Source organism: Hesperophylax consimilis, chromosome 18 (genome assembly GCF_061612785.1).
Source record: "Hesperophylax consimilis isolate HC1 chromosome 18, BYU_Hcon_1.0, whole genome shotgun sequence".
In the NCBI taxonomy this organism is placed as follows: Eukaryota; Metazoa; Arthropoda; class Insecta; order Trichoptera; family Limnephilidae; genus Hesperophylax; species Hesperophylax consimilis.
Genome location: NC_142853.1, coordinates 15,223,030 through 15,239,417, shown reverse-complemented (window position 1 = coordinate 15,239,417; position 16,388 = coordinate 15,223,030). Strand labels below are relative to the sequence as shown.

Genomic DNA, 16,388 nt, shown 5'->3' with positions numbered 1-16,388 from the left:
ACATGTACTAAAATCAGAACTATGAATTCAGGTATATATGTATGTACTACTCAACCAATATTAATGTATTTAAAAAAAACATCCAAACATAAAGCATTCTTTACGCCGACAGAGAAAACATAATATGAGACATACGTAATTACAAATAATATTATCAATTTATTCAACATCGGAAAGGTAAGACGCTACGCATGATCAATTACAGACAATATTCAAACATAGAAACTAGAAAATAAATATAAAAATGCATCAATGAGTCAAAATGCGTCACTTTATCATTTTCATACAGTTAGTTTTTTTATCAAATACCTAAGAATATTAATAATTTGGGTTAGAAACATTATTTATTTATTTATTGAACGCCCGTCGGGATTTTACAAACATAATACTATGCCAATGCTCACTATGCCAATGCTCACTATGCTCACTATGCCAATCACACATAGAATACGGAATTCTAGCTTGGGGTAATGCTTCTTCTAGTGCCCTTGACCCCATTATAAAAGCACAAAAATTAATCATTAAAATAATCCTTAAGGTTCCTCTTTCTACCAGCACTGATACGATCTTCAATACTATCAATGTTATGGACATAAAACAGCTGTATGCAAGATCCATCTTGGTCAACTTACACCAGAACAATAAATCACTATACAAACAAACACAAACTATTCACAATACCCGAGCCAAAAACAAAGAACTTCTTCAAACTCCTTTTGCTAAAACCTCATTCGGACAAAGACAGTTTAAAAACATAGCTTGCAAACTATACAATACACTACCAACTACGATCAGACAATTAGAAACAATGACAAAATTTAAACACGAAATAAAGAAATGGATTGCAATCACAGGGCGTCCCACTATTGCAAGCATATGTAAACCAAATTGCACATAGACAACAAGTACTATTTACACACGACCAAATTCAAACTTAATTAAAATGATCTATTTATATTTTCCCACATACTAATAATGAACACAATCCTAACAGGATTAACCCAATCGTTCTTTTGATTGTATTGAAATTATTTTGTATTATTTTTATATTTTGTATTTACCCTTATTGATATTCACTTAACTATATGTATATATATCGATGTACTCTATGTGTGTCTCGACACAGGTTTACCCTAGTGAGACAGGCATCGAAAAACCACTTATAAATAACTTTATAAAGATAAATAAATAAAAAAATAAAAAAAATACATGACGATTATTTACAAACATTGTACCGAAATAACAAATCAGTACATATCAGTACAATAAATACTTATATTACAAACATAATACAAAAACATATCAGTTCTATCCACAACTTTGATGTAGGACGGATAGGGTTTAAATATATCTAAAAGGTCGATTAAAAGATACGTATTGGCAGTTCGGTAAAAACGCCATAGGCACAGTGGGAAAGATGGTGGAGTCGAGAGATTTAAAAGTTACACGTATATTTATTTATTTAAAATGGCTTTTAAAATAGAGTGATATAATAGAGTGATTACAGAACAAGTAATGTGTACACAAAAATATTACAGCAAGTGATACAGCTGTTAATAGAAGTGCAGTTAAACAATAAATAATTAAAAGAAATATCTACTAGTGTAGTAACAGTTGAATGAATACTAGGTTTGTATAAGACCTGACATAAATCGAGGTATGAGGTGTTTATGATAATGAATAGTAATTAATATAAAATCAATTCTATTAAGGCCTAGAATGTTATAACAACAGAGAATATTTTATTTGAACAGAATATTAATATGTATAAAAAAGTGACTTTTTAACATGTATAATCTAGCAAAATATTATAATAGAGTAATTAGTAGTGAGTTTATTGTTGCCTTCAAAATTAATTGTACTTGGAATAGCTGGGCAAGTATCGCAATTTGGCTTTAGTAAAACAGGGCTGTCAACGATTTTATGATACTTTTGGATAAGAAATAATATTTTTTAATAAAATTGTTTTATAATTATTGTTTTGTTTCCCGACTATGCACCGGTGCCAAAGGGACAAATGATGCTAATTCCTTACCAGTAGAACAAGTATGGCATTTCCACATGACGCCTGTAATCTAAATTCTAGTCTTTCAAAGGGCCAACCATTTCTGCACAGCATTGAGTCAGGATTTTCAAATTATTTTGGGGCACCAGATCATACGTGACAACTGATTCAAGTGACTTGCGATTGGTACAGGGTCAGCAGTTGTACACTACATATTACAGTTGTGTATTATCATGTACTTCATATATATAAGCGTGATTCGTTTTTTAGTTTTTTTTTTTGATTGGCGTGTCATCGTAATAAATTTATAAATGGTGTATAAAAGTCACTCCTCTCCTAAAGGTGACTTTGACCACTATTTTTTTTTTGATCCCCCAACAAATTGTGTACATCTATATCTCGATGGTTTAGACATGTGCAGTAAAATCTTCAAAAACAAATGAATTTAGAAAAAAAACTTATTTAGTTTCAAAGTGTTAAATTCGGATATGCAGTCGATCGAAGTCGAACGAAATCGAATCGATTTTTATTTTTATTTTTTTTATTTATATTACTGGCTCATAGTGGCTTTTACAAACATGTGATATAATTATAATAATTTAGCACTAATATAACAAAAGCTTACATTAATATTTATTTGTGAGGTTTGTTATTATAGCCTTCTTGTAACTACATTCCGTGCAATTGAACACATCAACTACTTCTGAGAAAACATTGCCAACTTCATGTAATCTAGGTACAAGCGAGTATCTAAATGACTTGTCCTGGTGATTTTGTTGCAATTAAAAAGAATTTTTGATCGACTAGCTCTTGTAGGTATGTGAAAGGTAATTAGACTCAATAAATCAGGGCTGTCTATAAAACCATTAACAATTTTATAAATAAAAAAATCAATCGAAATAATTATAAATTAGTAGTGGATGCCCAGCAATGCTTTGCTATTGCTAATGTCTTTCTCGGGCGCCTCCGACTTCTTCCACCATTCACCACTGTATACCACAATGATTAATTTTAAAAACTACATTACATCGACTTTAATTCTATTCCGTATCACATTAGGGTGCAGAGATATTGCGTTAAGTATCCCTCGGGCGCAAAGATATTAGAAGAACGAGATGTGCTATGAGCAGTTCATACTGTGTGGAATTGTTTTGCCCAGTGTCGCCGGTTTTGTTCACCAATATACTGCACACCTTCGCTTACGCTAAGGTATCCGCACTAATACAGAGAACAGATTTCTGTGCGTACACGTCCCGATAGTATTAAAAGTACCCTAATTAGGTAGTACTCCGCCTACGGTCCGGCGGCCAACATAGCATACCATTTAAACATCCCTAAACTCACCTGGCACCAATAAAAACAAATTATGAATTTTTCAGCGATATCGGTGGACTATTTTCCAAGTTTTGCGAGCACAAACATACGCATGCGGAATTTTTTATATATTAAGATTAGAAACCAGTTAGAATTTAACTCAACCAATTGAAATTGGTCTGCCAAAGACCGGCTTCTATGTAGGAAAGTTAAAATTTGTGGTTGTATGTATTTTTGGATGAGAATCCTGAAAAAAAAATTGATATCGACAACAGCGCCACCTATCGGGTCCAAAACTATCCTATATTTCAAGCTGGAACCAACCATTCATATTCACAAAATTTTATTGAAATCGGTTGGGCGGTTTCGGAAATTAGCGTGTACGACAGTGACACGTAATTTTTTTTATATACAGGGTTTTCCAATCAGAGGTGTTATTTTGAATAGCCCGCGTAGATGTTACTTTTGAAGCTGTCATTTTTTGACATTTGACAAGTAGAAACTACGCCATTAATAAAAATGGAACGATACACGCTTCAACAACGCATTGAAATTATTAAAATTCACTTGAGTGAATCAAATGCAAATCATCTTGAGTGATGAGACCCATTTCCACCTCGGTGGCTTCGTCAACAAGCAAAATTGTCGCATCTGGGGCTCGGAAAATCCAAGAGTTATTGTTGAAAAGCCTTTCTATCCTCAACGTGTGACTGTTTGGACCTTACTTTTTCGAAAATGAGGCTGGAGCAAGATGAGAAGATAATCTACGAAGTTATTCAGTACTTTAAAATGATATAAGAATATCATTAATACGACGTCTCCGATATAAAGCTGCGGAAGTTTTAGGTTAGACAATAATGTTTTGTAGCAGATATCAATTACAAGTTGTCTCAATTAATAATTATAAAAATCATTAATCCTGTTATAAATTGTTGTTGTTTAAACATTTTAAACCATATGTTACAGAAAATATAACACTCTTCGCGTTAAAAAAATTGAGTTAGTTTCAAAACGCACGTGCAATTCGCACAGATTTCCACGTGGGCGTATAATTTGATAAATGGCCGTGGGCTCGTCACGTCAGCGGCGCGAATCCGAAGCCGGTCGATACTAATAATAATAACACAACGGCGGATGCGGATATTGCCGGCGGGAGTGACTTGCGAGATAGTTCGGGAAAATCACGCGGAAGCGGACGTGGCGCAGGGAGAAACAACGCCGCACAGGAAGCTTGAGACGTCACTCAGGATGGTGGAGCGATAGGGGTTAAGAAGAAAACGATAACATTACCGAGAAGTAGGTAGGTATGTACCTAAGTAGCTATAAAGGTTTTTGATTTAGAAGGTACTCCTTTATCTCTGCCTACAGCTGTAATATCGTTGACTTGCATTTAAATGGGTTTTCAATTTGATTATCGATAGAGAAGAAAAACTAATGTGAATGGAAGAGGTTAAATTAGAGCGGAAGATACTCTCATAATGCCGTTAGTGATAGAGACAACCATTGATCGCTGTGAGGCTGAAGAGGGTGGAGAGGGGAAGGAGGTGAGAAAGAGGAAGGTTGGGAAGTGCCTGGTTATTTAGATCAGGTCACCAAACATGGCTAAAGCCATGTTAAGCTTCGTTTAGATTTTGGATGGTGATGTCTGACAGATCACAGGGCGATACTGAGAGTATGTACTACCCTGAAACATACCAACGACGCTGCTTTAAATGATTTCAGTTAAGTTTAGTGACCATATACGAATGGCCAAGTACTTTAAAATCTTACTTTGGCATCTTTCAGCGTCACAATATCCTCTCTAAGGGGATGGCATAGTTCCACTCCACCGGAAAGTTGCGGCTCTTACGCAATAATAAAGGTTTGAAGGTTCTATATAATTTATATGCCACGGAAAGGTTTAAAAGGGAAGTAAATATATTACAATAAAATAAATAGCAATAAAAAATCTCTCCAAAGCAGGCCTAATTCATCACACTTCCTCTAATTTTATTTTTTCGATACAAATAGTATGTATTTAGATGTTACACGACTTTATTAGAAATTATTTCCTTTATAAATTCTTGATGATCACGAAAGCCATGAATATGGCGACACGATAAATCCCTGATCACATTCAACAATTTCTGTGAACACTCTCTATAGTGTTAATGAAAAGATAACTTAACATAAACATTTATAAAGGTTTAGATTTCTTTCCCAAAACTGCTTGTACAAGATTCTGCACCACAAACTGGGTTACATAAAATAATGGACTTACGAAAAAAGAAAGCGGACAAAAATGTATTAAAATATTTACTAAGCGAGCAATACAAGCTTTTCATCTCATGTTCCTTTCAAAGAGCACCCACCAAATAGCAGGATGAATACCAAAGAGACATGGGTAATGCGTAATCATTTGTCCACTAAGTACTTAAATACTATTACGTATTTTCGTCCATATACATTTTGTAAGTTAGGGTACTTATGTTTTTGTCAGCCGCCTTTGAAAGCTGGTGCCTGAAAAGCTCGCACTAAAAAAGTGTCGTGATAAAACGTTTATGTCGTTTATGTCGTTTATATCTTTTTGTACGTCTTTCAATATAAATTTGGAATGGACGGAATCGTGTCAAGTCATCATATCCCGCAGATGACAAGTGCGGATTTATGGCGCCCGAATTCACCGATAACGTCCGATGTCGTTGGGCAAAGATCGGAAACCTTTGGATCATAAACTAAAATATTGATTTCAGTTTTTTTAACGTTATCAAATTTTATCAGACGTAATTTATCAAGAAACAACCGAATGGTTTAGTATAAAACAACTTAGGTAGGTTCCAGATTGGTAGATAACTACCAACTGTCGGTATAGCAATTCTGAAAGACTACAGTATCGCAACGTTGCGTAACTTGAGTATTTTTTTTCACAAAAAGAAAATGACATAAAATAAAAATAATTTGCTATATTATACAACTTAAGTATGTACGTTGTAATTTAATTTCGAATGGACTACTTTTTTTAAATAGGTAGACTAGACTTTTTTCGTTTTTAACATCGTCCGGAAAGCAATAATATATATAAATTCTCCCTTCACTTATAAACGCGGTGTAAATATTAAGCGAAGCATAAGGTCAGAACAGTAAAAAATTTGACTTATAAAACGGTTTAAAACCAGGTTAAAGGTCAGCTTTACCGCACCAACGTTGAACAGGCGTGTAAGAATCTAATTAGTAAGGTATATGTATATCCATTGAGCTAACGCAGTTACCTTTAAACTGTTGTACTGTTCCGATTTTCTTGCGTTTGAACATTTAATTTTTGACATCATTTCAAGTTTTATCTGCTACAGGCATTTACATTATTGTAGGTGGTTGCATCGCCAAAATCTTACTATTTCCAAAGAACCTACTGGTTTCTGCTTTGTTGAAGACTAATAGATTTTCGGATATATTCACTTCAAAAAGAGTCAATAATCATTAAGGCACCGAAGATTTAAGCTCCAGTTTTGGGATATCAGTAACACCCAGACTCTCCCCCAAGTGACATGAAGTGACGAAGATAATATCAGTCCTGTCCAACCTGCAAGGGTTCCGGACCTCTACTAACACTAACCCATACGACCACCAGAATGATAACCATAAACGTGGTATAATACGGTCAGCGGGAGGCCTGGACAGGGGGTAGGAACTAGCCAGGGGTATCCAACACTGTGTGTTATACCGTACACAGCTCGGGGGGGATGGGAGAGGGTAGTAAAAAGGAAACGATTCCGAATGGCGGCATCAGACACCGCAGAAGTGTCAGATTTAGTGTCGACAGATGATGGCCGCGTAAAGGCTTGCTTACACCACCACTTTTAGATTGTTATATTATAACACTAAAGAAGTTGATTAACCTCTGGAGTTACGATGGAGCGATGCAGGGTTTTAAAGCAGTAGATTGATAGTTATTGAAACATGTCGCATGATTTATTTTCATAGTGAAAGCTTGAAGCTTGTCAGAATGATGTGAAAATAATGATGAAAAGTTGAATTCAAATAAGCTGACTTCTATATACGTTAATATGTGTAGGTAATTCTCTTCAACTGACGGCATTTTATCATTAAATAACCTGATTATCTCAATATCGCCAGAAATTGGGTATTCAGCAGGGTACTCACCTAACCGTGTAACATGTAACGTATCTGATACTGTATCAAGTGAGTACGTAGGCGTGAGCCTACTGCGAGCCGCTCGCTGGTGGAGCGCAGTGTGCTCGCAGCGACCCGCCGACGGCGGTTTCACTGCGAGTACACTGCGAGCACTAAAGGCGGATCCGGGAGCTCGTAGCTGGATACGCGGTTACCGCGGACGAGCCGTACCCACTTGCAGATTGATACAGTATCAGTTTCGTTACATGATACACTCTTAGTGAGTACCCTGCTTTCTGGATCACAAATATGCGTCACACCAATTGGATGACTTCTGTCAACCCCGAGAATGCCATGCTGTATTTTAAAAAATTTACTTTATTATTTTAGAAACAAACAATGCATAGATAAATTGAGTGGTAAACAGTTTACAAGGTTTTAGAAATAAAGAAGCATCGGTACCAATGAACATATCACTATGAAATATCTTGTGAGTGATTATATACAATCATGTTAACGGGCGGGGTTAGTACATGTCAGGGAATGATTTGAGGTAAAGATAAAATATAAACTATATTTATGGTGAGTGTATTTGAACGTTTATATGTACCTGTGTGTGTGAACTGTGTTCATTAGTGGAGCGTTGTGAGTACACATTATTTTTTAATAAATATATACACGATGATGCAGTACATTTTCTTTTGACTATCACACTAGGCTAATGCCCGTGTTGTGGTAGTCATACATAAAATACATTAATAAAATATAATAATAAACAGATAAAAAGTTATAATATGAAAATAAGAAAATCTAAGATAAAAACATATAAGAATAAATAAAACTAAATGCAAATATGGAATTAAAAGTAAGGTGAGAAATAAAGAAAAATAATATTTCGATGGAGATAGAGCTGAAAGTTGAAATAAGAATTGTAGGTATTCTACTATAAGAGTACATGTTTAAAATTCGTAAGAAATTGGAAAGAAGATGTGATAGAGTAAGTAATTTTTTATATATTAATATATATAATTATTTTGAATAGTTTTATGAGTTTAAGAAGTCTTTATAGAAAGCTCGTCCCCTTTCAAATAACCAATGTTTTACTCGGGCAGTTAAAAGGAAGTCAGAAGTAATGTTTTTTTCTTAAATGACGGCAGAGAGTTAAAAATATGTCGAGAGTTAAGTTGGGCATTCATTAGACTTGCTAACTATAGGTGATTTTTTTATAAAATATTGCAGTGATATTATCAATCAATTAATATATACAGAAGAAACCTACTCGTTTTACTCAGATTTTATAAATTCACTAGCTTACAAAAACCAAACAGCAACTTGATAATCTTTCCATTTTTTTGAGTTTCAGAAGTCAAAAGATTGCGAACAAAAGTCACACAATTTAGCCGCCAAAACACAAAAATAATATAAAAATACCAAGAGAATTCAGGTTTACACGCTAAAATCAAACCTGCTTTCTAAAACGAATACAATTATAAAATCAAATTCAAACATTATCATATTGATAACAAAATCTACATAACAAGTAGTAGGGACAGCACGAAATTATTAAATCAAACCAAAACTACTATATCGCTTTACGACTGAAAAGCGATATAAAACGGTTCCATTAAACCTACCTAAAAATATTGTTTGGCTCAAGAACGTAGTGAGATTAATACGGTCGTGAATCCTGGATATCCCTAAGGACGCGGGCGAGGAATTGCGACGTTAAAAATATATCGCCTCTGACCTTGGACTGAAAACAAAGTAGAGCCAAACTAGTGTGTTATTATTGTCCTCGTTAAATTTAAAGACTCGCAAGAGACCAGAATGTGAATTACATTAAATTAAAATAAATACAGAAGTCGGAGTGATAAAACAAAATGCAAATATTTTAAAAACGGTGACAATCTCTGTGTCAACTTAAGGGTGGTTCAAAATAATATAAAAGTAACTGAGAACCGTACCTAATTACCTTGTAGTGTTCAGGGCGTCAGTAGTTTATCCTGCCTAAAGTCAATAATTATGAATGGACGATAAGGGATTTTCAACAAGGCACTTCTTCTGATTTACTGTGCCTTCAAATCGTAGAATAAAGAATAACACAAGTGTCTTGCAGGCGTATTTCGTGATCCAAATATTTGCCCAATTTGGGCGTATATATACGGAACAAAGCTGCATTTTCGAAATTCAAATGGGATGGAGATCTACGATTTCAAGCGAGTATAACTGACGGATCGCTGGGCGGTTGAGCTAAAGTCGGGTCTCCAGCGACCAAATGTTTATAAAATATCGGACAAAAACATTGGGCCGGGCATTGCATCAATATTTCATGAATGCACAAACAATTGGTTCACAAACATTGGTTTGTCGCTGGAGAGCCACCTTAAATGGAACATTTTTTTCCGTTCAAATTTGTATGGAAGGCATTTCTAATGTTACATTCTTTATTATCTGTGTCAGATATTTAAAAAAATCAATTCTAAGTGATACTGACATTAACTTCGATTTGCACAGATCAAAAGTCTTCATTTGCTCTAGATTAAGGCTGATACATATAAAATACAAATATATTGGTAGACCTTGTTGCAAAACATATTAACAGAGAGTATTGGGTACAAATTTTGGAGGAAACTTCCTCGTGATCTAAGACTTACATATAACATATATTTATCTATTTAATTAAATAAAGAAGAGTGTCAGTAGCGGGCGGCGCGAAAATTATTTTTATGCAAATCTATTGCTTTATTCCGAGATTGATGAAATTTTATGATTAAATGTACCTAGCCACTCGCGCGTTTGTTATTAGGACTAAATCGGCTAACGACTAATGACGAAGATTTTGAGAATAGGTATTTAAAGTGTTATTTAAAAAAATTTAAGTGTTAAAAACATTGAACATGAACAATGAACATTGTCAACCTGGGTGAAAATTCAGTGATTGGGCGTGGATTTTTTTTCGAATTAATAAAAGGGGTCCTACCTATATTTTTTAATATTTCATAAAACAATATATATAAAAAATAATATATTTTATATTATGTCGACCCCAAGAAGCGGATAACCGAGAATCACGTGTGGAATTTAATCTGATTGACCGTCCTCAAATTGACACGTCATCAGTTCGTGCCGCGTCAACGTTTAGGAGCCTGCGACATTTTATGTGACAGTTTTTATGACAAAATAACGATGAAGATCGCATCGTATTCTACCTAATGGCCACTAATGACGCTTTAAAAATCATTTTATGAAATGAGTATTTCTCAAAATAAATGTACGTAACGAAAATGTAGTTACGAAATAGTGTTACGAAATAGTCATAAGACGTAACTAAATAGTAAACATAAGGCTTGTTTACACAATGGCAAATTTTATTTTACTTTTTTTATTATTTATTAAATTTAATTTGTTTTCGTCTTTTTTAAATGTAAGTAATTATCCTTTACTTTTTTATTTATTGTACATACTACAAACATACATAAACTCACGACCCAAATACTTGTATTTTGTTATACCCGTTGTAAGGGGCTTAAAAAAAACAAGGGAGTACAAATATTTTTTTTTTAATCAAATTATCAGCTCCCAAATTTAAGTACCTAACACGATATTCAACAAATCTTAAGAAGTTAAAGAACAGGCACTGTTTAAACTATTAAAAATTTAATAACATACAATTATTTAGTTTGAATCACTATCCATTAGCGTTTTATAAATTTCTTCCTCATCTTTATAATAATTGAAATCTTTCCAAGACACATTTGGTTTCACAGTCAGTTTTTCAGTCTTTGGTTTATCACTCCGCTTTGGCGCATGAATATAGTCATTTAGTGATAGAGATTTAGAGATAAGGCCCTTACGAACCACTTTCTTTTTTGTATGGATATTTTCCAGTTTTTCGTTTTTAAGAATAGTCACTCCACATGGTTTATCTTTGATTTTGTGAGAATCTTCAATTTCATTTTCATTATTCATATTTTCAATATCAGTGTTATTTTCTATGGCATTATTATTTCCTATTATAACATCTCCGATGTTGTCATCAAAATTATTGAAATTAAATTCTGCTTCATTAAATGTTATTGCATCCGACAAATATTTATCAACTGTAATTATAACTTCGTCAGTTACTAAATCGTCGAAAAAAATTATTGGCATTGAATTTAAATCAGTGGTTAACCCTTCTATCATATGACTTTTTATTTCTTTACTTTGTTTTTCTGTGTCATCTGTTTGTATTATATCAATGGGATATTTTTGTTCTTCTATAACTTGTTGGTGTTTTACTGTTGTTTTTCCTTTTCCTTTTCCTTTATTTTTTATTTTTTCTTCATCGTGTTGTGTAGAATATGTTTCGTCTTCAGTTATTAATCCTTCTTCTTTGAGGCATTTTATTTCAGTATCATAGAAAGTACGGTTTGCAGATATAAGTTTTGATGAAGATGACATTGTTGCTTTTTCTTTTTCTGTGGGTTTTCGTTTCTTGCCTTTTTCCTTATTTGATGAGTCCTAAAAATTAAAAAAATAATCATTGAAGTGTATTTTATTAATAATCCCATTGATACTATTCGAAATTTCAGAATTCTAAGGGGTATTATTAGATTTTTACCTGCGTTTCCTTGTCTTTGATCCTAAAATGCGTTTTCTCTTTAATATCTAATCTCAAATCAACTTTCACTCCTATGTTTTTAAAACTCTCTCCGTCATCTGTTATCTTTAAATGACCTTCATTCTCAAATTCCATATCTATTAGATTTGAATCACTACGTAAAATTAAACTGATATCACTTTCGGTCGTAGTAGAACTATTTGTTCTTTTGAATCTTTTAGCTGGTGGGTATTGTTTTTTCAAGGCTTGACGTATGTAACTACATTGTGCTTTTGGTTCTGATAGGGTGTTGGATAGAAGTTCGTGTTCTTTTGTGTAGTAACAATTGCAACAGATATTTTTATTGCAATCAAAGCAGCTCAGCAATTTATATTTAATTGACGTGTTGCCATCCGTTGAAATTTGATGCAGCTTCATTGTACCTTTTATAGGAACAATGTTTTCAGGTATCATTTTGGTCATCTTTTGAATGTCGTTTTCATTTATATAAAACATTTTTACTTTGCTATTAACCATTAAATAGTCATATGCTTCTTTTGCGTTGGTTATATCATTGCCGTGTGAAATATGATTGTCAAGTTGTCGTTTCAATGCTCCACCAACCCCATCAGCTGGGCCTTTTCCATGAGAGGCTTCAAAGAAATTCCAAGTTGCATATTTAAATCCGTAATCTTTTATATTTTTTTGGAACAAAAAGAAATTATGTTTTTGGCGGTACTGAGTTGCAGGACTATCAGAAAAGATATGAATCTTTTTAATGTTAAAGTATTTGCATAGTTTCATTATTGGATCCAAATGAGCCCAGATTGCTCCAGGACCATGTTCATTATTTGGGGATATGGAGCATATGGATTTGGGATTCACATTTTTTCTGTAAAGTACGCAAGTGTGCAATGTGACCTGATTCCTGGATCCTCCGAAGTGTACAGCCTGAATTTCTTCCGACTGCTTGCATGAAAAGTTTTCTGAAAAATCACAAATCAATGCAGCTTCGTCTTCATCAAGGTTTTCAATACACTTTTTCCATGCTAGGTACTGATGCAAAACATTGAAGTAATGAGTTTTAAATTTTTGTACATCATCTTGAAATTCTTTAACTAATGTAATCACAGTTCCTTTCACTACTTGTTTTGAATACTTCTTTGTCTGCTTTTCTTCAGATTTCTTTATTCCAATTTTAGTATAGATATGTATTCCCATTTTCCATTGAAGCCACTGCACGGGACTATCTTCATTTATGGTCAAATCAATATCTGGTTTCTTATCTTTGCATTCAGAACACTCGGAGTACATGCATTTGAAACATTTGCTGCAAGTGACATTTTTCATAAGTTCATCAATGTCAGATGTTTGAAGCAAACCTAGCTTCTTCAACGATTTTGCTTTGAAAGATAAATTGCAATGCTTTATGCAAGCACAAGTATTCCTATCTTGAAGTCTTGGTTTCACAACGGAGAACGGTCGGAACCGATAAAAAGTTTGTATAGATGCTTTACCACCTTCTGTCCTGTATTTTCTGTAGAGCTTGTATATTGGTTCAATTAAATATCGCTTTTGTACTTTTTCTTTGTTTCTCGTTATGCACTCGTTTTTTCCCGCGCTAGATCTACTTACATCTTCTCTTTCAAAGAAATCTTTGATTTCTTTCTGGTATTTCTTTTTAATTTGGTTACTTGATTTCGTCATTCTAATTCTTCCTTTCAGCCCAAGAACATTAGAAATAGCTGTTTTTAATTTGTGTTTATTTACTATTTGGTTTGTAGCTACTTTTTTTAGTACTTTCTTTTCTCTGGGATCTGCTTTATTGAACTCTGTCTTTAAAGAATCTGTAATTGTATTTAGCAAAATTAGCTTTCTTTTCACCTTATCTTTTTCTGGCGTGGACACATTTGGTAAAGTTTCTTCTAAAAAACTATTTGATTTCGTTAATGGTGTATCGTCACACCGTGGAGTTTCAGTAGTTTCAATGGAAATAGCATCATTATTAGTTTTAGTTTGTTTATGCAATAATATTTTCAGAATGTTCACTTGCCTTTTCATCCGATTACAGCACTGTCTTAAATTCTTATTTCGACTTTTTAATCGAGTATTTTCTTCAGTCAGCTTTTGTAGTCTTTCCTTTAGGATTTTTTTATCATTTTTTCTATCTTCAAATGTATTATTGTCTTGTGTCATAGGATTAGCCATTTTCTTTCTTTCAGCTCTTTTATCATTGGCTTGTCTCCACTTTGCTCGTAGCTCTTCTTTTTCTTCTTCTGTAAGAATTTCTTTTTTCTTTTTGATATTTTCTTTAACTTTTGTTAAATGCTTAATTCGGATTTCCTCATATTTATTTGGCTTTTCCTTTTTCAGTCTTTCTCTGTAAGCTTTTTGCCTTTCGGCATTCGTTTTTGGGGGCATTCCTAAAAAAAGTTATGCTGTAGTTATGGTTTTATCAGAGTAAATAAAAATAAATTTATATTTAAATAAGCTTTTATAAAAAACTTAAGGCATTTATAAATATTGTATAGAGCGCCTGTAGAACGGATAGTGTGTATGAGTGCCTAAAGCTTATTTAAAATAAAACCAGTATTGGACGGCTCAGCTTGATCTTCAAGTACTTGTCATTATGTATAATGCCATATAATCGCGATGATAAAACATACAAGTCCGACGAAACCTGCTCTGCCATTGACCATCAGGAATTTCCAGCGCATCCTATGTATTACAACCTACCTACTTTCCAGCGCCATCAACAGATCTGCTCTATGGTATAATAAATTTTATTTTTTTCCTATTATATCTAAATACATATGTATATTTGTGCATTGTGCATAATATATTACATTATTACCAAACTTAGATAAGACTTTCATAAAAATGCTAGACACACTAACAATATACTTACGTTTTCTTAATCACGTTGTAACTGTGTACACTCAGCTTTACATTGAACTTTTTCGTTACGTTACGAAATTCATAACAAACGTTACGAAATTGTAATAAGAATTTATGTTATAAAAAGTCAATGGTTTGATAAAATTTAAAAGTGTTAATATGTAAGCTTAGCAATGTTCGTTCCGCACATATTACAAAAAGATGAGTAGAAAAAGACTTACCGTTTTGTGAAAAAAGGCTATAATATTTCCTGTTACGAAATAGTGGTCCCACTAAAGAAACACGTTGTTACTGATTTTAACAATTAATGTTATGGCGGAGAAGTCAGACCAACAACTAATCAGAAAGAGGCTAGTGTTGCCCATGTTAAATTTTACAAATGGGTTCAAAAATTACGGTGGAAGTACTAATAAAACGTAACTAAAGAGTAGTTACTAAAAAGTAAATGACTATGTCTCATTTTGTTTTTTGTGCATAAATTATTAATTTATTATGAAACCCCATAGAAAATTACTTTGTACAGAAACTACATTTAATTAAGACCCTAAAACTTACAAAAAATCACAAATTATAACGTTATTATCGCATTTTATGAAGTATAAACAAATGAGGTGGGTAGGGTGGCAATTTTATTTTGTATGGAAGGTAAAAATCGATATTTTTAAAAAAATTAAAATATTTGCGAATTAATACGATTGTAATGTTTATTCTTCGATATGTTAAAGTGTAATATTTATTCTACAAAATGGTGCATATTTTTTTTGTATGATTAATTAAAAACATGTGTAATTTTTGAACTGTTTCTAGGCACACTTTATTTTTCCAAAATGTACACTTTTTTTGAGAAATACTCACATACAAGATAAAATCTTACAACAAGAAAGAATTCGGATTGCCAATAAACTAAATTGTATTAATAATATATACTTTCGGTGTCGTATAATGAGACGATAAAATATTTTTTTGGAGACTTGGCAGTGGGTGTAACAAGAGTAGAATATAAAACACAATCAAAATGTCCTCACAACGGTTAAGCGAAGAAATTACGCAGGTTTTAATTTCATGAACCAATATTTATAGTTCCCTTATTACACACGGACGTAATTTCATGTAGACGAAATTACACATACTAAAATTATACCAACTAGAATAACACACATCAAAAAAACATAAATTTGGTTTTTTCTTCAATGTGAAATTTACTTGTGCACACACATGAACAGTGAACACTCTAGTTAAGCCTGTCAAAAAAGCAGATGTTTTTTAAGTGCTTAATTATCGAAGGTGTACTTTGAGTAGGTGTAAAATCTTTCCATGTGTAATTTTAGCCGTGTGTAATTCTGGCGGTATAATATTGGTGCGTACAATTCACGAATGTGTAATGTCGTCGTGACACCACTTAAAACACGTATTATTTTTCCACAATAACACACTTACTTTAAACATTTAAAAAAATTAATGTAAATCAATTTGAGTACT

The 16,388-nt window shown here is 33.1% G+C and overlaps 2 protein-coding genes across 8 annotated transcripts in view; both read right to left on the bottom strand.

Moving 5' to 3' along the window:
* The window catches only part of LOC149415420 (uncharacterized protein CG43867), a 766,937-nt gene that overhangs the window by 532,329 nt on the left and 218,220 nt on the right, over positions 1-16,388 (bottom strand). The gene's annotated exons all lie outside the window — the stretch shown is intronic.
* On the bottom strand, positions 10,847-15,579 carry LOC149415424 (uncharacterized). Of its 2 annotated transcripts, none has more exons than XM_089642375.1 (3): positions 14,920-15,579; positions 12,033-14,434; positions 10,847-11,932 (listed from the first exon to the last, which is right to left on the bottom strand). In XM_089642375.1, the coding sequence occupies exons 2-3, from the start codon at positions 14,430-14,432 to the stop codon at positions 11,105-11,107; spliced, it is 3,228 nt and encodes a 1,075-aa protein (XP_089498501.1). In that variant the 5' UTR covers positions 14,433-14,434; positions 14,920-15,579; the 3' UTR covers positions 10,847-11,104. The 2 variants fall into 2 exon arrangements, with proteins under 2 accessions (XP_089498501.1, XP_089498502.1); XM_089642376.1 differs by having other exon boundaries at positions 15,131-15,579.

Bases quoted from the DNA above. Each gene is read 5' to 3' on its own strand.
- LOC149415424 (XM_089642375.1), bottom strand. From the start codon at position 14,432: ATGCCCCCAAAAACGAATGCCGAAAGGCAAAAAGCTTACAGAGAAAGA. The intron at 11,933-12,032 runs GTAAAAATCTAA...TTTAATTTTTAG, and splicing joins TCAAAGACAAGGAAACGCAG to GACTCATCAAATAAGGAAAA.